Below are 21,724 nucleotides of genomic sequence, written 5' to 3' on the forward strand. Positions count from 1 at the left end.
GATCTGAAGTCAGGAAAATGGGAAGAGTGTGTCTGAGTCCAGATCCAGAACTTCAACATCCTTGGGTTGCCCAGTGAAGAAGCTGGGCCTCTGTGGCTCCAGCCTCAGGGTTTTTCTGTCATAGGGCAGAAATTCAGCTGTGCCAGTCCTTCTGGAAGAAGGTCCTGTCACTTCTCCTTTTAGTGAGGTCCTCCGCCACCAGATTTCGTGGGTCAGCAGAATCTGATCCTTCTTTAGCTTCCAGGCAGGAGCTGTTTCTACAAGGGGAAGGATGAGACGGGCCTCCGGCAAGACTTGCAAACCAAGGGGAGAGGGCTTCCTATCCCCAATCCCTGGGACTCCTTGCCTTCTTAGGGCGTGGTCTCCTCAGCTGTGGCCAATCAGAAGGGTCCTTGTACACATGCTCAGTGGCGCCACCTCGTCCTGCACCGACCTGCTTTCAGTGAGCCTCCGGTTAGTAAATATCTTCCAACCTCTCTCCCAACATCGCTCTTGACCCTCCTTGCATCTTCCAGAACTTAAGAACCACAAGCCCCCTAAGTCCTCATCCTGGTTTCCACCCAGTGGCACCCCAAAGCCAGTTCACACTGACCTGGGACAGCATCTCTTCCCAATGCCACTTTCAGTGACATCAAGGTTGAAAGTTGGAATCAGCCACATTAGGAGTATTTACATCCTAAGACCCGGGAAACACAGCAAGTCACAGCCTTCCCCTCAGAGCCAGTTGTTAAACATTTACCAGCACATCACTGGCCCCATCTTTCCTGTCTGTCAACCAAGACCTGCCAAAGTATGTGCTGATAATTGGTGTTGGTATCAGCCACTTCTGTGTAGGGTTCCTGAGTCCCTACCCTAGCAGGTCACCCTAGTCCCAGGGCACAGAGCCAGCCAGGAGGTGGCAGGCAGATAGAAGCCAGGCCAGCATGCCCCAAATTGGCAAGGACAAGGGGATATGGGCAGAGCATGGACAGTTTCTGCTACACACATACACACACACAGGTTTACTTTAATACCCATAGGTTTGGGTTGCTGGGGTTTTTTTTTTTTGGGGGGGGGTTCATTTTATTGCTGCACCTGCTACATGCATATGGATGTTCCCCGGGCTAGGGATCAAATCGGAGCTGCAGTTGCCAGCCTATGCCACAGCCACGGCAACACCAGATCTGAGCTGCATCTGTGCCTACACTGTAGCTCATGGCAACGCCAGATGCTTAACCCACTGAGCAAGGCCAGGGATCAAACCTGCGTCCTCGGAGAGACAACATTGGGTCCTGCTGAGCCACAATGGAAATTCTGGTTTGTTTATTTCAATGCATACTGCAAAAAAAAAAAAAAAGAAAAGAAAGAAAAGAAAAGAAAACAGCCAGTACACCAAATCCGTGATTTCATGGATCCTGTTGGATGACGTCGCCTTCTTAAAAACCATTAAGTGTATGATAGAGTGGGTGGTGGGCAGAAACTGTGAAAGTATGGAAATGACGGAAGGGATGAAGCTTGGGGTCCCAGTGAAGAAGTTTAAGCGGGGGAGGGATGAGGGCTGGTCTGCATTTTCAGAGGAGCTTTCTTGCATCTGTGCAGAAGAGATTGGAAGGAGGCAGGCTGGGAGGCAGGGTGAGAAGGAACAGACGGGTCTGGAGGCCGTTAAACAGGTACCATCAACAAAGTTAGAGATGTCACTAGATGTGGGGAGGGGGACAGTGGTGGCCTCCCTGGACATCAAGGACCAATGCGCCAGTTGCCTTTGGGGCGGGAGGACGGCGGTACGGCGTGTTCCCTCTGCCCCCAGCCTCCCACCCTGGCTGCTTCCCATCACTCTCCGGAACTCGGCCAGTCCCGCCGCTCGCCAGGCTTCCTACCACCTTCTTTCCTACCTTCTTTCCCGAGGCTCCCCCCCTGCCCCCCCCACAGAGCCATGGCTTCCTTTGCTTTCCCGGAGCCCTTCGTACCTCTGTGTCCGGCAGATGCTGGGCATGAGCACCGACTCCCCATTGTTAACATTTATGGCCGGCCAGGCCGCGGCCCGGGAACATTATGTACAGCGGGTCATTCACTTTTTCCTCCCAATTCCCCTGGGAAGCAAAAGATATCATCCCCACTTCACAGAAGGCAAAACCGAGGCTGAAAGGGCCGGGATCTGAACCCAGGCCCGACTGTCTCTAAAGCTCATGCTCTTAGGCTCTCTGCTCCCTGTGCCTTATCTGGCTCCAGTGTAATCGTTTGTGTATGTGTCTATCTTTGCATGTGAACAAATGGCCTTGGGTCTGACATGGATCCCGCCCTGGACCCCAGGACCCTGGAGCTGAATGGGACTTGCTCACCCGAAGCTGGGATTTCGGACTTGGAGCTCTGCCAAGAGGAGCTGGCATGGCCCCCTGGCTGGGTTCTGTCATCCAGCGGGGGCAGCTCTGCCTCTGGGTGGCTTTCTGCTCGGAGTTTTACCTCTCGGCTCCTGCTTCTGTTCCCCTGGGGCCTCCAACATCTAGGAGGTAAAATGACTCTGGGACATACAAGGGGACCCCCCCAGCTGCCTTTGCTTTACAGCTACCCCAGTTTACCAGGCGGACTGGCCAGCGGGTGAGCAGGGCTGCTGTCTCTGCTCCTGTTTCTGCTCAGCTGAGCGCTTGGAAGACGTCACATGGGGAGACCAAAAGGCAAAGTGCTTCATAGCTGCCACCCCTCCCCTGCTTGCCCGGGGAGCGGCCCAGCTCCCTTCCAGGATGGGGCTTGGGAGACATCCAGCAGGGATGGCCCCCACCCCGCCCAGAAACAAGGTCTTCCTGCTGCCGTGAACCAGCTTCTCAAGTCCTTGTGAACTTTGGCCCCTGAATGTCCAAGCCAAGCAAAAGTGAAGTGTGCCCGAGGTTCCCCTTCCCGACACCCCTTCCCCGCCCCCCGACAAGGCCCCTCCTCCCCTCCCACCTTCCCAGACCTGCTAAGAGAGAGGAAACGTTTCTACATTTGCTGGTGCTACAGCTGTAACTTTGTCACCTCCAGGTGAGTGACTCCCAGGATGACCCCCAGTTCCCAGTCCTCTGGGACTCTGTGTGTGTGTGTGTGTGTTGTAGCCACAGGGGAGGGTACCACGGGTAGTGGTAAGACCCCCACGTTGCTCTCCCGAATCCCTGAGCTCCCCGCCCCAGCTCTTATCCATCCTCCTGGCTCCTTGCTGCCATCTCCTTGGCATTCAACCCCTGACACTGCCTCTCGCCAGCTACCTTTGGTTAGGAGGCTGGGGCAGGGGTCCAGCAGGGAGCCGACGGAGCCTGAGCAGAAGCGGTGGTGGGGCGTGGGGAGGGGGGTGTCGACAGGACGGGATGGATTTCTGAGGGACCGAGGAGGGGACTTGGCGTGTTGGAATCAGCACCTCACAAGAGCAGCCACTGTGGTGCCAAGGCTCTCCACTAGGACCAGCCCTGTTGCATCATGGCTCTTGGGGCTTCAGCAAGTCATTTAACGTCTCTGAGCCTCAGTTTCCGTACTGGTGAAATGGGAATAATAAGAGGATCAGGAGCGTTCAGAAGAACGAAGTGGGGCTTTAAGGGAATAGCTGATGGGCTGCTGGCTTGGTCTGGTGGTGATTTGTCAGGTCACAGAAGGCAGGCCTGGAATGGAGTCCCTCGCTGAGGCTCAAGGCCCCCCACTATCCTGGGAGGTGAGCTTTCACACCCACTTCTTCCAGCAAACTGTCTGAGCTTCAGAAAAAAAAAAAAACCAATCCTGGTCTAGGGCCCCCGAGTGAGCCAGTGGGGGCAGGGCTCGAACCCAGGATGGTCTGTCTCTAGGGCTGTGCTCTTCCCACGGGGGCTGGGCTGTCGGGGGCCGGGGCGGGGGATGGGGCATTTGGGTCTGCACTGTCTCTGTGGGCCTCCAGGTCCCACCTGCGAAAGGTCAGCTGAGACTCCCTCAAGGGACTTCTTGTTGGAATCGTCTGTGGGAGGACTATTCTCGCCACCACCCCGCTTGCCATATACAGGGGGGCTCTTCTAGAACCCCCAGTCCTATGAGCCCACAGCCCCAAGAGCTCTCCCAGACCTCCTTCCGCTGGCTGGTTCTCCTCCATGGATGCCCCACCCCCATGCGCCCAAGCCCAAGGCCTGAGGGTCACCCTGGGCACCTCTTTCTCCTTCCTCAACCAAGAGGACATCAAAGCCTGACGAGGCAACTTTCCGAGTCGTTCTCGAATCCTTCCCCTTCTTTCCACTCTCACTGCCTCCCTCTCTCCCTCCTGGGTCTCCAGCACAGCCTCCCAAACTGCCTCTCTGCTCTGGTTAACTGCCACCAGAAAAATTTCCATAAAACTCCAGACCCTGTCTCCTCCAGGCCTCCACTCCTCCCGCCCCCCAGCCCCCAGGCCCTTCCTCAGCATTAGCAGCTCTGGAGGCACCTCCCCCCGGGCAGGTTCCTAGGTTGTCTTCTGCTCTCCCTGTGTGGCCCAGGGAGGCCTCCTCCATCTGGGCACCTACCACTTGTAACATAATTGCCTTTGCCTCGCAGGGGTCCGTGTTAGTTCCGAAGGGCATCCGTCACCTGCGCAGAGCTCCCCCTGGGTACCTGGCTTACAGCAGTGTCCAGGGAGTGGATGGATGGGTGGGTGGATGGATGGATGACTCATTTAGTTAAGTTTTATTAGTGGCTTTACGTGGGGGATTTGTTAGCCCTACCGAGAAACACCTTTGCATTTTAACAGGGGGAGTTATTTAAGAAAGCAATTGTCAGTGATTTGTATCAGACTAGTAGGGCAAGGAAACAGATTTTTTTTTTCTTTTTAGGGCCACACCCACGGCATAGGGAGGCTCCCAGGCTAGGGGTCCCATTGGAGCGGTAGCTGTTGGCCTATGCCAACAGCCACAGCCGCAGCCACGCAGGATCTGAGCCGTGTCTGCAACCTCACACAATGCCGGATCCCTAGCCTACTGAGCAAGGCCAGGGATCGAACCCGCGACCTCATGGTTCCTAGTCAGATTCATTTCTGCTGCACCGCGACGGGAACTCCAAGACAGATTTTCTTCAACCTTTGGAAACATAGCCACTTCATCTATCCTAGGAAGTATCTTAAAACCGCTGTTGCCCTGCCCCCAGGTCGCAAAAGAAGACGACTCCGATATTGTTGGTCCTATCTTCCAAGTCATCTTCCTTCTTCCTTAAAGTCCATTCAAGAGCCAGCAGAGCCTTGAAGTCCAATGTCAAGGGCCTAGCGACCCAACATATTTTCTCTGCTGCTGTCTAATGCCTTCATCTCTCCAGGAACAGCGCTGATTGCTATTAGTGTAGGGGCACTGGGCTTTGGAGTTTCCTGAAAGCTCTCGTATCTGTAACTTTCCAGGATTCTCCTGACCATGTCACACTCACACTCACACACACTTCATAGATGAGGAAGTTGAAACTTGGGAGGAGTGACTTGCTCTGGGGGTTTCTTCCCTGTCCAGTCACCAATGTTCTCGTAATCAACAAGGGGTTTGCGGGGAGATACTTTGAGACTGTGTGGATACCTCCCATCTCACCACACTTGCCCCCAGGATCCAGGGGTGATTTTTCTAACTCCCTCACTTCCTTTATACCTATGAGTTGGCCTCTGCCTGTAGGGTAAAGCTTTCATTTCTCTCCTTAGTTGGTTACAGATGCCAGAACGAAGTACCACCAACCGAGGGGCTTAAACAACAGACATTTGCATAGAGTCAGCTCTCGGCACAAAAAGTCCGGGAACAAGGCGGTCACAGGGTTTGTTCCACCGAGGGTTCTGAGGGCAGGATCTGTTCCAGGTCTCTCTCTTTGGTTGGTAAATGGCCATCTTCTCCCCATGTCTTCACATCACCCTTCCTGTGTGTGTCTATCTCTGTGTCTCAATTTCCTGTGTTTATAAGGACACCACCAGTTGTGTAGGACGAGGGCCACCCTGACGACCTCGTTTGAACTTGATTATCTCTGTGCAGATTCTATCTCTAAATAAGGTCACCTTCGATGGAGTTGCCATTGTGACTCAGTGGTAACAAACCGGACCCATATCTAGGAGGACACAGGTTCCATCTCTCGCCTCACCCCGTGGGTTAAGGATCCAGTGTTGCTGTGGCTGGGGTGTAGGCTGGCAGCTGTAGCTCTGATTCCACCCCTAGCCTGGGAACTTCCAGGTGCCACAGAAACTTCCATGTGCTGCAAAACAAAACACTACCACCACCAAAAACCAAATAAGGTCACATTCTGAGGTACTTGGGGTTAGGATGCCAACATTCACTTTTAGGGGGAGTCAAAATTCACCCCCAAACTTATTTTGTTTGTTAATTCTTTTTTTTTGGCTGCTCCGAGGCCAATGGAGTTCCCCAGTCAGGGATCAGATCTGAGCCTCAGTTGTGGTCTAAGCTGAAGCTGCAGCAACACCAGATCCTTAACGCAATGTGCCAGGCCAGGAATCAAACCTGCATCCCAGCACTCCCAAGATGCTACGGGTCCTGGTGCACCACACTGGGACCTCCTATTAATTGACTCTTTTTTTTTTTTGTCTTTTTGCCATTTCTTGGGCCGCTCCCACAGCATATGGAGGTTCCCAGGCTAGGGGTTGATGGGAGCTGTAGCCGCCAACCTACACCAGAGCCACAGCAATGCGGGATCCTAGTCGCGTCTGCAACCTACACCACAGCTCACGGCAATGCCAGATCCTTAACCCACTGAGCAAGGCCAGGGATCGAACCCGCAACTTCATGGTTCCTAGGCAGATTCGTTAACCACTGCACCACGACGGGAACTCCTGACTCTTAATTTATTTAAGACATCCCTATCAACTCTTACTGGTCCACCTGTCCCAGATTTGGGCCAGTGGCAGCTCCTGAGAGCTGGTTCCTGTGTGCTTTTGACTTGTCCCCAAGATTCTTTGAGCACGTTCTCACTTTCTGGCAACAAAAAGATGTTCCAGATTCCTTCTTTGCCCCAGGACCAGAATCATTTCTTTCTCCAAGACGAGATACCTTTGCGAGGTTTGCTCGTCGCACCTGGTGTAGCACTGTTTCTAAAAACGACTTATCCGCAGACACCTCTGCTTGCAATTCAGCATCCGGTGTTCAGCTGCTCCTTCCCTCCACATATTCCTCACACCCTCTCCGAGATCATCCACAGAGGCCTCGGATACGAGAAGCCTCTTATTTAAGCTGTTGTCAGTCACTTAGGTGTAGAGCACCTGTTGCTTTTCTACAAGGTGGGGGTTTGGAGGGGGTCTTTTGAATAGAGGCTTGCAGAAGTTCCTGGGCCAGGCATCGAACCTGCGCCCCAGCGGAGCCACAGCAGTGACAACGCTGAATCCTTAACCCGCGAGGCCACCTGGAGTAGGGTTTGACATGAGAAGGGGCAGAGGGAGGAGGGAGGCCCTGAAGTCCGAGGTCATCTCGGGAGGAAAAGGAAAACGGGAAGGGGGCCCTCACGCTTCAAGTCTCTCTGCGCATCGCCAGGGGACCTGCTGAAGGAAGCTTCCTTTTTTGCCTGCCAGGAAGTGTGCCCAGGGAAGGGGAGAACCCGGGGAAAAACCCACTGCTCCCTGCCTGCCTGTCTGTGCCCTCTCCTGAAATAGCGACCCAGTGATGAAAGGCTGCACGAGGGAGGCAGACAAGGTATAAAGCTGTCAAGGCCCCACCATTTGAACAAACATTTTAAATGTTTCCTCAAGTTCTTGTCTCCCTCCCTCTCTCTCTCTCTCACTCTCTTTTTTCGTCTTTTTGCCTTTTCTAGGGCCGATCCCACGGCATATGGAGGTTCCCGGGCTAGGAGTCAAATCGGAGCTGTATCCACCAGCCTACGCCAGAGCCTCAGCAACTCGGGATCTGAGCCGCATCTGCGACCTACACCCCAGCTCACGGCAACGCGGGATCCTTCACCCACTGAGCGAGGCCAAGAATCAAACCCACAACCTCATGGTTCGTAGTCAGATTCGTTAACCATTGAGCCACAACAGGAACTCCTTTTTTGTTTTTGTTTTTTATTCCTTTTTAGGCATATGGAAGTTCCCAGGCTAGGGGTTGAGTCGGCCACAGCTGGGGTCCATGCCACAGCCACAGCAACGCCAGATCTGAGCCGCATCTGCGACCTACACCACAGCTCACAGCAACGCCGGATCCTTAACCCACTGAGCAAGGCCAGGGATCAAACCTGCATCCTCTCAGATACTAGTCAGGTTTGTAGTCCACTGAGCCACGACAGAATTCCCTCCTTAGTTTTTAATTGAGAGGAAACCCACATAACATAAAAGTCATTTATCCCCCATACAGGGTCCGTGTGAGTGGTACACTCGCAATCTGTACACTCCTCACCAACAAATTCAAGAATATCTTCATCACCCCCAACAGAAGCCTGTATCTCCCAAGCCTCTGGCACCTGCCCCCCCCCCCCCATCTCCTTTAAGTCTCTATGCATTTGTCTATGGCGAACATTCCTTAGAAAGGGACTCATGCCAAGTCTGGCCTTTCGTGCCTGACTCCTGTCATTTAACACAGTACATACGTTGGTGCTTCCTTTTTATGGCTGAATAAAACCCCACGGTATTTCAGACAGATCCCCTGTGTTTATCTGTTCACTAGTTGATGCGCATCAGGTTGTTTCCACTTTGGAGGCTGCCGTGAATAAGGCTGCTAGGAACATTCACATGCACGTTTTTTTTGCGTGAATGTGTGTTTTTAGTTTTCTAGGGTGTGTACCTGAGAATGAAATGATCAGGCCACATTGCAACTCTGTGTGGAAAGTTTTGAGGAACTGCCAAACTTTTCCATTGTGGTGATACCATCCTACCTTCCCATCAGCGGTGTAGGAAGGACTCCGTTTCCTTGCCAACACTTTCTATTTTCTGTTGTTGTTTTCTTTCAGAGCCATCCTATGGGGTGTGGAGTGATAACTTCCTTGTGGTTTTGATTGACATTTCCCTGTTGACGAAGGATACTGAGCATCTTTTCATGTGCTTTCGGCCATGTGTACATCTTCTTTGGAGAAATGTCTAGTGCAATTCTTTGCTTAGTTTAACTTGGGTTACTTACCTTGGTATTGTGGGCTTGTTTATATATTCTGGATGCTCGAGTTATCAGATGCCTTCCAAATATGTGCTCCCATTATGTGCGTTGCCTTTCCATTTTCTTGATAGGGTGCTTCAATTCACACAAGTTTTTACTTTTAAAGAAGCCCACCTTGCCTACTTTTTCTTTGCGTGCTTGGGCTTTTGATGTCAGAGCCAGGAAAGTGTGATTTAATCCAAGGCTGTGAAGACATACAGCTATGTTTTCTTCTAAGAGTTTTAGGGTGTTAGCGCTTCCATTTTGATTTTTGCTCCATAATGATTGGATTTTGTATGTGGTATGAAGTAGGGGTTCACTTTCTTTTACTTGCCTGTGGAAATCCAGTTGTCCCTACACCAGCTGTTGAAAAGACTGTTCTTTCCCATTGAATGGACTCGGCCCTCTTGCCAAAACTCAACTGACGGTAAATATAAGAAAGGGTTTCTCTCTGGACTCTCAACTCTGTTCCATTAACCTCTGTGTCTATCTATATGCCAATACCGAGTTGACTTGATGACTTCTGTGTGCAGTTAAGTTTCGAAATCCGGAAGTGTTCCTCCAAATTTGTGTTTCTCTTTCTAGATTAGGTTGGCTCTTCTGAGCTCCTTGCATTTCCACATGAATTTTAGGATCCGCTTGTCCATTTTCCCTCTCTTAGCCTTTCTCTCCCTACGTCCCCTGTATTTCTAATACCCTCTATGGTGGTGAAGCGTTTTTTTTTTTTCAGCTGCCAACTGGAGGCGCAGTCAGGGACTGTGGGACCAGGAACAAGTTCCTTCCCCTCTGTACAATGAAACAAAGAGTATCGATTCCACAGGGTCATTATTGTAAAGATTAGATTAAATACCTTAAAGGTCACAGAACAGCCCATGAATTGTTTAGCTCATCAGCTTGTTTCAAGGTGTAATAAAAACAACAAGAATGACCACCTTTTTTTTTGCTGGTATATATAAACTTATACACTTCACTAACTGTTGAATAAATAATGCCTCCAGGTCAGTGAAGAGTTTATAGACGGCTACTTACACGACATTTTATATGTCACCACCCGAAAGGTGATATGACACAATCACCATCATTTTATACATTATGTATTAGTTTCCAACACAAGACTAATCTGTCTGTGAAAGAATGGGCTTTTTAGTTGTGTTCACCCCAGGATCCCTTGTTCCTAGAACCGTACCTGTCTTCGAGGTCCATAACTCAATCATTATTTGTTGGGGAAGAAAGAGGGGAGAAATGACCATCTTTTTGCGGGCACTTGACCTGTTCCCATTCCACACAGGGAGCCAAACACGTGGCTTCAGTCACCTCATTCCATCTCATCATAATGCCTGAGGTGGACAGCATCATTATTGCCAGTTTTACCAATGGACCTTGGACACCAAGGCATGGAGGACTTCAGTAACGTTGGTCGCAGAGCTGAGCTGAGAGTTCCATCCAGGCAGGTGGCTCTCAACCCCAGAAGATGGCCCTCTGAGCCATGGCTACTGGCCCATCTTCTCAGGGCTGAGGGAAGGGCTTAGAGGGGTGGCTTCTGGGCTGACTTCCAAGAAGTGGGTCTTAGGAAACTTGCAGGCACTTCTTACTTGGAGACACCCCAGAGTCTGCATCTCCCTCTGTTCCAGGCTGTTCAAGTAGATCTAGTGGGTAGAGTGGAGCCAAATGAAACTCTGCCTGTCCCCGCCAGCCTGGTCCCTGGCCATCCCTTGCCTAGATAGCGACCATAACCTCCAGTCAGCATCCCTGTCCCCAGTCCCTTCCTACCACACCCACCAGTGGATCCAATTACAGATCTGACCTTGTCAACTCTGCACCTCAAAACTGGGAGTGGTCCCACCGCCCACAGGAGCAAGGCTGAGCTCTGCTGGTGAGAGGCGCCACACAAACCTTGAACACAGATGAACTCAGTTCAGATGCCAGCTCTACCCTTTCCTGACCTCTGAGCCTCAGTTTCCTTGTGTTTAAAGCAGGAGACATCCATGAGCACGAGAGATCCAAAGTACTGAGCAATTTCATGGGCCAGCCAAGCTCTGCTCCATCGGCCATCCCTCCTGCCCACCCCACCCCACCCTAACCTCACACCCCTTGCCTGTGGGCTCCTTTTGCACTATTTAGGGCCCTCAAGGCCACATCTCCCTTGCTGGGACACATCCTTGGATGTGGAAGTCATTTCTCTTGTCCAAGCCAACAGCCCACGTCTTCCCATGGTGTTTGATTAGGATGTGTCTTGGAGCCACCTTGTGCCCTTGGCTCCTGTCCCCATGTCCCAGCAGCCCCAGTTCATGTCGGGAGACGGTTTTCCCTTTTTGTCAAATGGATGGGTAACCCCCGCCTTACCTGCTTCTCCGGACAGATGACCATCAAGCCTGGATGTGTTTTTCCAAAGCATCTTGGGAAAGCCCCTAAACAGTATGACTAATAGGCGTGAGGCCCTCCCGAGCCCTCCCACCCGATGACCTTCTGTCATCCCACTCTGATTGCAGCAAGTGGACGGCGTGGGCGGGGTTCCCACCCTGCTCAGCTCGGTCCTCATCATCTCTCCATGCAGCCTCTGCTTCTTCCTCCTCCACTTCCTCCTGCCACCCTCCCAGAGCCCCTGTCTCATACAACCCAGAGAGACAATGGACTCTCCCCTCTGAATTGCTGAGCAGCAAAGATTAGAAGGGGGGTCTCCTAAACTGGACTCATGAGAAGCCCTTGCATATGTAAAGGGCTCTCACTGAACACTCCCCACCCTCTGCCAGGGGAGGGCTGTTACTGCCGGCTGGGAGCAGACCTTGCAAAGCTAGCCAGGAGCTGAGTGGGGTGCTCGGCGTTTTCTACCCTGTATGTATGGATGAGGAAGAGATCAGACACGCTGGCCTCCCCAACTTCAGTCTTGTTCCCATCGGAGGACCTGCCTCCTGGCTCCCCTATGTACATGCTGAGCCCACTCAGGTTGGACAGGGACTGCAGAGCGGGCCCTGATCTAGAGCAAGTGTTGGTCGATCATATATTCATTCTGCAAACACTGGCCATGGGACAGGTGTTCTGCTTGGCATCCGGTGGGTGTAGAAATGAGACATTGATATCAAGGTGTCCGGTCAGGTGGGATACACAGACAGACAGCTGGTCATTGTCATCCAGGTGACGTGGGCCACTGGGCTGCCACACAGGTGTGTTCCTAGGAGGCCAGAGCAGGGAGGCTGGAGACACCAAGAGTTTCCATGAGGGGCAGAACGGGGAGGACCGGGGAAGGTTTGGGGGTAGAAGTGGCAGTGACAAGAGTCTCCAAACATGGGTCTCAGGCTGGGATTCCAGAATGGGGGGGGGGGGCAGAGTGAGAGGGTATCGTGACCCACTCTGACAACTGAGCAGAGTAATGATTTCCGAAGCCCTGGCACAGTCCCCACCGCCTGTCATCCTCCAAACCTCAGCACAGCCATCCTCCCGCTCCCCACCAGCGGATCCCCCACTCTCCTCCCAGCAAAACCAGCCATCCTCCCTCTCCCCTTCCTATGGACCCCACTCCCTCATGTGCACCCCTTTTCTGAGGTTGGGGTCCCCAAAGGAGACCCTGAGTCGAGGATTTGGTGGCCAGTGGTTTATTGGGCAGGGCTTCCAGGGGAAGCCAGCAAGGGAGGGGAAAGCAGACCCCCAAAGGGAGGGTTCAGCCCAGCCCTGCCTTGTGGAGGGAAACTGGCTCAACCCTCCCCCCCCCCGCCCCCACCAGGAACTCAGAAAGCAGGGTGGGTCACCCTGGACCTGGAGTCTGTACCCTCCAGCGGACATTGTCAAGGGCTTCCCAGAGGATGTAAGTTTCCAGGCACAGCCCACTTTCCTAGTGCCTGCAGCCTAGGTGGCTCCGGCAGCTGGGGGGCCAGGACCTCAAGGTCACCTAGAGCCAGTATGCGCAAGTGTGGGAAAGGGGTCCCAGCGGATAGGCACAGACAATGACGGCATCGGCTGTCTTCTACGCCCCCTCCACCAGCACCTGTAATTGCAGGTTCTGCACACTTGATCTCGTATCTCTCCCCCACTAAAGCCTGGCACATGGCACACGCCCCATAAGAGTTGGTGAATCAATCAATCAATCAAATAATCAATGAAAGGAAGGAGATAGGGTGACTTTAACCATTTTCAGCTGAAGAAATCAAGGCTTGGAGACGTGAGGGACTCACCCAGGCTCCCACAGAGCATGAGCAGCACAGCCGGGATCCCCATTAGCATTCAGCTACACTTTGGCACTTCGCCCTGGCGGGGCAAGGCCCGCCTCCCCCAGCCTTTTTTTCTCTTTTTTTTGTGTGTTTTAGGGCTGCACTGCAGCATATGGAGGTTCCCAGGCCAGGGGTCAAATCAGAGCTGTAGCCACCGGCCTACACCACAGCCACAGCAACACTAGATTGGAGCCGCATCTGCGACTTACACCAGAGCTCACGGCAACACCAGATCCCCGACACACTGAGCGAGGCCAGGGATCGAACCCGCTTCGTCACGGATCCTAGTTGGATTTGTTTCCACTGCACCACAAGAGGAACTCCATCAGCCCTTTCTTAAAGTGACTGAGATAAACCCTGACTCAGCTGGGCAACCACTTCCCCTCTGCCGATCTGGGAGGCTTCTAGGGCTTTAAAGAAGGGAGGGGACGTCTTCCCCTAGAAAGGGGAGGGTATATAAGCACATGTTTTCTCCTAGCAGCCTGATCAAGGCCAGTGAGCAGCTGCAGTGCCCTGCAGGAAACAGGCTCCTTGCTCCAACCCCTCTCCTCCTGCATCGAAGCTTTGAGCCCTGAGCTGCCTCTTCTGCTCTCCAGGCCATGGCAGGCCCTGTGACTGTCGCAGCCAGCCTCCTGTTCCTGGGGCTGTGTGCCTACAGCTTTGCCCCTGCAGGTAAGACCTCCAACCCCGGGTCTCTTGAGCAGGACGGCTGTCCCAAGGGCACAGCTGGGATGGCACAGCGGAGGGTGGAGGACCCACCAACCCAGGTCTGAAGGGGAATCATAAGAAGCGGGGCAGCCCAGCGGCTGGACTGGAGGTGTTTCGTGCAGGGGATGGACTCCGCACTGAAGTCCAGAGTCAAGGGCAGGCTGGGAAAGGTCAGGGCCCTTCTCTCTCCTGTCTTCTAGACTCCGTGACCATGCCCTCCTCCTGCTGCATATACTTCATTTCCAAGAAAATTCCCGAGAGCCGAGTGGCAAGCTACCAGCTGTCCAACAGCAGCGTCTGCCCCCAGGCAGGGGTGATGTAAGTTAACTACTTCTCGTGGCCACCTGACGGGCACAGGCCAGGGAGAGACGAGCCTCCAGGGTCCCCACGGGCCCCGCTCTGTGATCCTGGGGAACTCACCTCACCTCTCTGAGCCTCAGCTGCCTCACCTGTACAACTAGGAAGAGGATTTGAGCACCCTCGGCATTTATGGAGCGCCCAATACATACGAGGCACCATTTGGGGCACATGACATTCCTTTTTGCTATTGTACAGCACAGGGAACTCTAGCCAATCCCTTGAGATAGGACACGATGGGAGAGAGTATGAGAAAAAGAATGTATATCTGTGTGTGACTGGGTCGCTATGCTGTACAGCAGACATTGACACAGCACTGTAAATCGATTATACTTTAATAAAAATGCATCAATTTTTTAAAAATAAAATAAATTTTTCAAATAAAAAGAGGGAGGAAAAACCCCCCACATTCCTTTAACTAAGCCATTCTATTTTTTTTTTTTTTTTGTCTTTTTGCCATTTCTTGGGCTGCTCCCACGGCATATGGAGGTTCCCAGGCTAGGGGTCGAATCGGAGCTGTAGCCACCGGCCTACACCAGAGCCACAGCAACGCAGGATCCGAGCCACGTCTGCAACCTACACCACAGCTCACGGCAACGCCGGATCGTTAACCCACTGAGCAAGGGCAGGGATCGAACCCGCAACCTCATGGTTCCTAGTCGGATTCGTTAACCACTGCGCCATGACGGGAACTCCTAACTAAGCCATTCTATGAGCTAGGATTGATCATCCTCATTTTATAAGGGGCAACCGAGGCTCAGAAAGGTGACCTCCTCAAGGCCACCTGGGGCTCCAAATCAATTCAGTTACAAGGCAGAAAGTGTGACTCACTTTGTCAAGAGTGGCATGCTGCAGGAGGGTGAGCTTAGTAATCATAATTTTCCCCCACTGGCACCCAACCTGTGGTGCCATTGCCCGCTCAGAGCTGCCTTTAGGGCAACCCACCAACATCCCCCTCCCCCGCCCTCTGATCTGCATCCCTATTGGCCACCCTTTTTTTCCTTTTTTTTTTTGGTGTTTTTTTTCTTTTAGGGCTGCACCCGAGGCATATGGAGGTTCCCATCCAGGCTAGGGGTCCAATCGGAGCTGTAGCCGCCAGCCTACACCACAGCCACAGCAATGCAGGATCCGAGCCGTGTCGGCAAGCTACACCACAGTGCATGGCAACGCTGGATCCTTAACCTGCTGAGCGGGGCCAGGGATCGAACCTGCCTCCTCAGGGATGCTAGTCAGGTTCGTTAACCACTGAACCACAATGGGAACTCTCTGGCGACCCTTTCTTGAGAAGTATGTAAACAGAGGGCATCTGTCTTCTTGGGGGTTTTCAATGCATTTTCTGTCTCTGCTCATCCGCTTGGGGAGAGGTGGTGTCTCTTCCCTCAGACTCAGGGTTATCCAAAGGCAGGGCTCAGCCTCCGCCACCTGACAGGGAGGCTGTTGAATATGAACATGAGGTTATTGAAACAAAAGGGCAACAGATGCAGACAGAAGGCGCCGTGTCAGGAGGCTGGGACCATGGCTTGTCCTCGGAGCTTGCACACGACCTCCTTATAAAGTGAGGTGATCCGAGCCCCCTGCCAGGCCTCACCTGTGCCCTGTTGTTCTTCCCACAGCTTCACCACCAAGAAGGGCCAGAAGTTCTGTGGTGACCCCAAGCAGCTGTGGGTCCAGAAGTACATGAAGAAATTGGACGCCAAGCGGAAGAAAGCCTCCGCTGGGATCAGGGCAATGGGCACCAGAGCCCCTGTCCGGAGAGGCCCTGCCAACAGCACCTCCATCTAAACACCGCCCAGCCCCCAGCCCTGACCGGCAGCTGGGGGCCCGGTGAGCCAGCAGTGACGGGCAAAGGGCTAATGTTCCTATTTCTTAGCATTGTTCTCAGGGGATGTGTCTAGTGTATTAAAAAAAAAAAAAAAAAAAAACAAGGCAGGGACACTGCTCCTGGGGCAGAGTAAAATCTCCAAGCACCTGGGGCCTCTTGCCTTCCTGGGCAGGGGGAGAAGCTCCTGGAGGGAGGGCCGTGTTGCCCTCTGCCTCCTCCTGGGCGGGCCCTTCTCTGACTTCTGGGTTCCACCAGAGCCCGAGTGCATGAGGCCTAACCTGCAGACAGACTCTGCTGTGCCTTCGCCTGCAGCTGGCTTCCAGGGGCCCTCTGGTCTTGCTGCAGGCCCCCCACCCCACCCCCGCCCCGGGCTGCCTGTCTGTCTCTCTGTCTGGTGATGCGTGACCTCCCAGGATTGACAGCCCTGGGGATACTCCTAGCCTGTCCCACTTGCCGCCTCCCGCGTGACTGAAAACTCAACAAAAGGGTGGGGCCCTTGGCTGCCTTCACCGCCAGGTCCTGGCCCTCCAGGCCCACCTCTCGTGGGAGACAAGCAAGCACAGGGACTCACTGGCTGTCGAAATGAAACGGGCCTGGAGGACCAGGAGGAGGGGCCAGGCCGGGGAGCTGAATTCCTTTGTGAAGCTGTGGGTTCGAGGAGGCATTCTGCTTCATGGCACGGCTCGCTGCCTGCTGCTTTGGGGACAAAGCCCCACTCAGGCTTTCAGGCTGGTCTTTCCCCTCATTTGGCTGGGGGGAAGATGGGGAGGGGGTGGAGGGGGGGGAGAGGATCCCAGTTTTTTTCCCTATGCATGAGATACATGTGATTTGTATGTCAAGTACAGACACACTTGCTGTTCTCAAATAACCCAAGTAAAGGGTGATTTCTGCTTTGAAGGTGGTCGTGTCTTGCCTGTTCTCATCTCCCTTGGGTGGCGGGGTTGGGGTGTAGACAGCGGAGTGTATGCCCCAGAGGGCACCTGGAGCTGCCCATCCGAGGCAGCCTGAGCCCTGGCCTCTTGGCTGACCTTGCATCCTGTGATCAACGTTGATAAACATATATGCATAGCTGTGTTCCATTAAATTACTAAAAAATTTTGACAGAACGCATTATTGCACAAGAATCTGTTCAGGCACCAAGAAGCTGTTAAATGACTGAAAGATGATCTCAGGCTTTAAAGAATTAGGGAGAAAAATAATAACACATCCACACCCACAAATCCCAAGCCATGTGGGTTTAATCCCAATCCTGATTATTAAGAAGCATGACCTTGAAATACATCACTTAACCTCTCCAAGCCTCAGTTTCCCTGTAAAATGGGGAGAAGGAGATAGTTCAACTTTGGGTTTTCCCCAGAAGCTGTCCCCAAAACAAAGATTTGGTTTCAAATAGTCTCTTTAGGAGGTACAGGGCATAACACCAGGAGAATGGGGAGGAAATGCTGGGGAAGGAAGGCAGCCAAGAAGAGGGTTTTATTGGAGTTCCCGTTGCGGCTCAGCAGTGACAAACCCAACTAGTATCCATGAGATGAGGGGTATATCTGTATATCCCTGGCTCTGCTCAATGGGCTAAGGATCCGGCATTGCTGCAAGCTGTGGTGTAGGTGGAAGACTCCGCTCAGATCTAGCGGTGCTGTGGTGGAGGCTGGCAGCTGTGGCTCTGATTCGACCCCTAGCCTGGGAACTACCACATGCGGCAGAGTGTGTTATCAAGCAGAGGGAATTAGAGCTCCATCCACTGGGAAGAGGCGGGAGACCCACAGCCTCAGAATGACCCACTCCTCCATCATTTTCTGACAGTCTGCAGAGCACGCAGCAGGACTGGCAAGAGGCTATTTAAGTTCTTTTTAACTTGATACAAAGCAGAATCAAGGGTAGCATTAAACGCAAAGGAGGAGACATTCTGATGGGGCGGGCGGCGGGCGGGGGGGAGCCCAGAGACCCTTACAGAGCTGGTGTCTGAACAGTGATTGAGGTTTTGCACTGAAAAGAAGAGTGTTTTTCTAAGGATGGAAGAGAGCTGGTGCCTTCAGGGATGAGAAACTGAACTATGAACAGACATTGGCCAGACCATAGGGGACAATAAAACTCGAACCCACCGCCTCTGCAACAACCACCCGAGAAGGCTCAGTCACTGCCAGCTTCCTAATTACCCCCCTTTTCCAACTCAGCACCAACCAGAGAAAACCAAAAATACTCCTGAATTAATCACATTACATGTTCTAGTTATCTCACCACCAGCCTCCCAGGCCAACAGCCCCAATCAAGACATACCTGTGCCTTTCCTCTGGTCCTCCCTGAAGCTCTCCCACTCCAGGCCTGCAAGTCTCTGCCGAACACAAGCGAAGCCTCTGACTCCCTTGTTTGAGCAAGCGTAGAATAAACAGCCTTTGCTGATTCTCACCTGGGTGGTCCTTGTTTACTTCATCAGGGAAGATGTATAAACTGGTACAGCTGCAGCCAGGGCCATGGGAGGGTTGAAGCAGGTGGTGGCGAGGCGGGGAGCGTATGAAGATGCTGGCACTCTGTCTTGCTGCTGGTGGGTGTCTCCTGGGCCACTGTCTTTGGAGGACAGTCTGGTAGCATATGTTCAAATGCTAAACACACATACCAGCAATTGCACTCCTACACATATGCACAGAGGTGCATGAATGAGGAGGCAGGCATCTCCATCATTAAGCATAGAAAACTGACAACAACCCGATTGGCCATTCACGGGGGCTCGACTGAGATATATTTTTAAGTGATGGAGTTCCCGTCGTGACTCAGTGGTTAATGAACCCGACTAGCATCCATGAGGACTCAGGTTTGACCCCTGGCCCTGCTCAGTGGGTTAAGGATCCGGCGTTGCTGTGAGCTGTGGTGTAGGTCACAGACGAGGCTTGGATCCTGTGTTGCTGTGGTTGTGGCATGGGCCATGGGCTGCAGCTCCGATTCAACCCCTAGCCTGGGAACCTTCATATGCTGTGAATGTGGCCCTAAAAAGACCAAAAAAAAAATCTGTTTTTAAGTGAAAAGAAGCAAGGTGCCTAAGGCACCTTATTCCTGCAAAAAAGATATAGGTATGGTTAGCAACTTGATGGACACTATCAAGGGTGGTTGCTTTGACAAGTCAGAGTTAGAGAGAGAGGAAATACATCTCTCTCTCCTTTTTTTTTTTTTTTTTTGGAGTAGGTGTGGTGCCTAGAAGTTCCCAGGCCAGGGATTGAAACCGTGCCAGGTCCTTAACCCACTGAGCCACCAGGGAACTCATACACTTCACACTTTTCTGGGGTGTTTAAACTTTTTGCTATGTGCTTTTAACCCTTTGGTAATAAAAGCTAGTGTAAGGGAGTTCCTGTTGTGGCACAGTGGGTTAAGAACCTAATGTCTCTGTGAGGATGCAGGTTTGATCCCTGGCCTCGTTCAGTGGGTTAAGGATCCGGTGTTGCGGTGAGCTGTGGTGTAGGTCACAGATGCGGCTTGGATCTGGCATTGCTGTGGCTGGCATCTGCAGCTCTGATTGAACCCCCAGCCTGGGAACCTCCAAATGCTTCAGGTGTGACCCTAAAAAGAAAAAAAGTGTGTATAGAGGCTGTTAACACATTGCCCGGGCCCATTTCCCTTGGGCGGCCCCCTTCGGAGGGCTCCTGGTCTCTTGGAACATCCGGGAGATCTGCGTCTCTGCACCTGGCTGGGTCCTTTAGACTGAAGGCTGCGCTGCTGGGTCAGGCGGAAGTGCCAGGGAATGAGCAGCCCCACCAGGCAGCCCCCAGCCAGTGGCTAAAGTGGATGCCTAACACCATCCCGGGTCCCTAACTCCTTGGGTGAAATAGCTCTGGGGAGTGTGTTCTCTGCTCTCTGCCCATAGTTGCCCCATTTCCCAATCAGTCACTGGCTTGACAACACACCCTTACTGGCTGCTTTCCATCCCCCACCCCCCCACCCCACCCCCACTGGTGTCTCTGCCTTTCCTAAATAAACTACATATCTTGAACTCTCAGAGTCTGTTTATGGGAGAAAGCAAATGAAGCCAACTCTTTTTTTTTTTTTTTTTTGCTTTTTAGGGCCACACTAGTGGCATATGGAGGTTCCCAGGCTAGGGGGCTAACTGGAGCTATTGCTGCCGGCCTATGCCATGGCAACAGCCACAGCCACAGCCACAAGGGATCTGAGCCAAGTCTTCGACCCACACCACACCACAGCTACAGCAACGCCAGATCCTTAACCCACTGAGCCAGGTCAGGGATCGAACCTACAACCTCATGGTTCCTAGTTATGAGGTTGCTAGTCGAATTCGTATCCACTGCGCCATGACAGGAAGTCCCAAGCCAGCTCTTTTAAATGATGAAAATAAAATAAAGACAACTTGGTTTGGGAAGTCAGATGGACCTGGATTTGATCCCAGCCTCCTCGGTTTCTGGCTGCGTGATGCTGGAGGAAGCCAGATGAACTCTCTGGCCTCTGTTTCCACATCTGCAAAATGAGGAAAAAAGAGGTATCAATTTCATGGGCCTGCTGGGAGGACTAAATAAGGCAATTACTGCATAAGGAGCACCCAGCTTAGGAAAGGCTCAATAAATGTCAGCTGCGGGGCGGGCCCAAGCTTAGCCAGGAGGCAGAGAAGCTGCAGCTGGTCTTGCCATGGCCAGGGCACCTGATTGGTACTGCAGTCATTCCAGTGGCTCTGTGCCCCCTGTTTTCCTAATCTCATTTCTCTGGTGCCCATCAAATGTCTCTGGAGAAAAGAGGCGCTGATCCCTGGGGCACCTGAATTGTCCACCCAAAGTCCCCGCCTGCCTCTGCTTCCGCTTGTTCTGGAATGCGTGCCTTGGATGTCGATGGTCATTCTGTGTGTGCGGAGATGACACCCTTCTGCCCTGCTTCTGGGAAGGCCACTGGCATGATCGCAATGCACCAAGCCACCCGCAGTCTTTCTCAAGCTACCTTGAGACATTCCAGAGACAGAGGGGGTGCAAGGAGTTGCTGCAGTCACGGGGTGGGGGGACAGGCTTCATTTGTGGCCATGGTACACTAAAGTTGGCCTATGTTTGGGAGAGCTTCCACCTGAGACAAAATCTGTCATATGACTGAGTTTAAAAGCTCCGTCACAGCCCACAGCTGGTGTATCAAAAAGTACAGAGTTCCCATGTGGCCCAGTGAGTTGAGGATCTAGCATTGTCACTGCAGCAGCTGAGGTCGCTGCTGTGGGTTTGATCCCTGGCCTGGGAACTTCTACATGCTGCGCATGTGGCCAGTAAAGAAAGAAAGAAAGAAGTGCAATCATGACCCATGAGTGTGCAATCATGACCCATGAGTGGGAGCGGAAGCGAGCGCAGTTGAGCCCTGGAGCCCAAGGGGTGGGAGACCCAGAGAACAGCAGGTCTCAACCTTGGCTGGGCTTCCGAATCAGAAGCTGGCTTTAAAATGCAGATTCCTGGGCCCTGCCCCATATGTGATGGCTGACTCTTCTGGGATGGGGCCCAGAAATTTGCATTCTTGAAGTTGCCCGAATGAGTGCAGCCACTCTGGAAATCAGTATGGAGATTTCTCACAAAATTAAAAGTATATAGGATCAGCATTCGGATAGAATTGCCATAGGATCAGCAATTCTACTTCTGTATTTTTCTGAGGGAAAT

At 52.7% G+C, this 21,724-nt stretch overlaps 1 protein-coding gene across 1 annotated transcript; it reads left to right on the forward strand.

Moving 5' to 3' along the window:
- Nucleotides 1-2,943: 2,943 nt before the first annotated feature.
- Nucleotides 2,944-17,003, forward strand: CCL24 (C-C motif chemokine ligand 24). Its single transcript, XM_047779120.1, has 4 exons — nucleotides 2,944-2,994; nucleotides 13,701-13,891; nucleotides 14,128-14,245; nucleotides 15,898-17,003. Exons 2-4 carry the CDS (start codon nucleotides 13,819-13,821, stop codon nucleotides 16,064-16,066), a joined length of 360 nt encoding a protein of 119 aa, XP_047635076.1. The 5' UTR covers nucleotides 2,944-2,994; nucleotides 13,701-13,818; the 3' UTR covers nucleotides 16,067-17,003.
- Nucleotides 17,004-21,724: the final 4,721 nt, after the last annotated feature.

This window comes from Phacochoerus africanus, chromosome 5 (assembly GCF_016906955.1).
Source record: "Phacochoerus africanus isolate WHEZ1 chromosome 5, ROS_Pafr_v1, whole genome shotgun sequence".
NCBI lineage: Eukaryota > Metazoa > Chordata > Mammalia > Artiodactyla > Suidae > Phacochoerus > Phacochoerus africanus.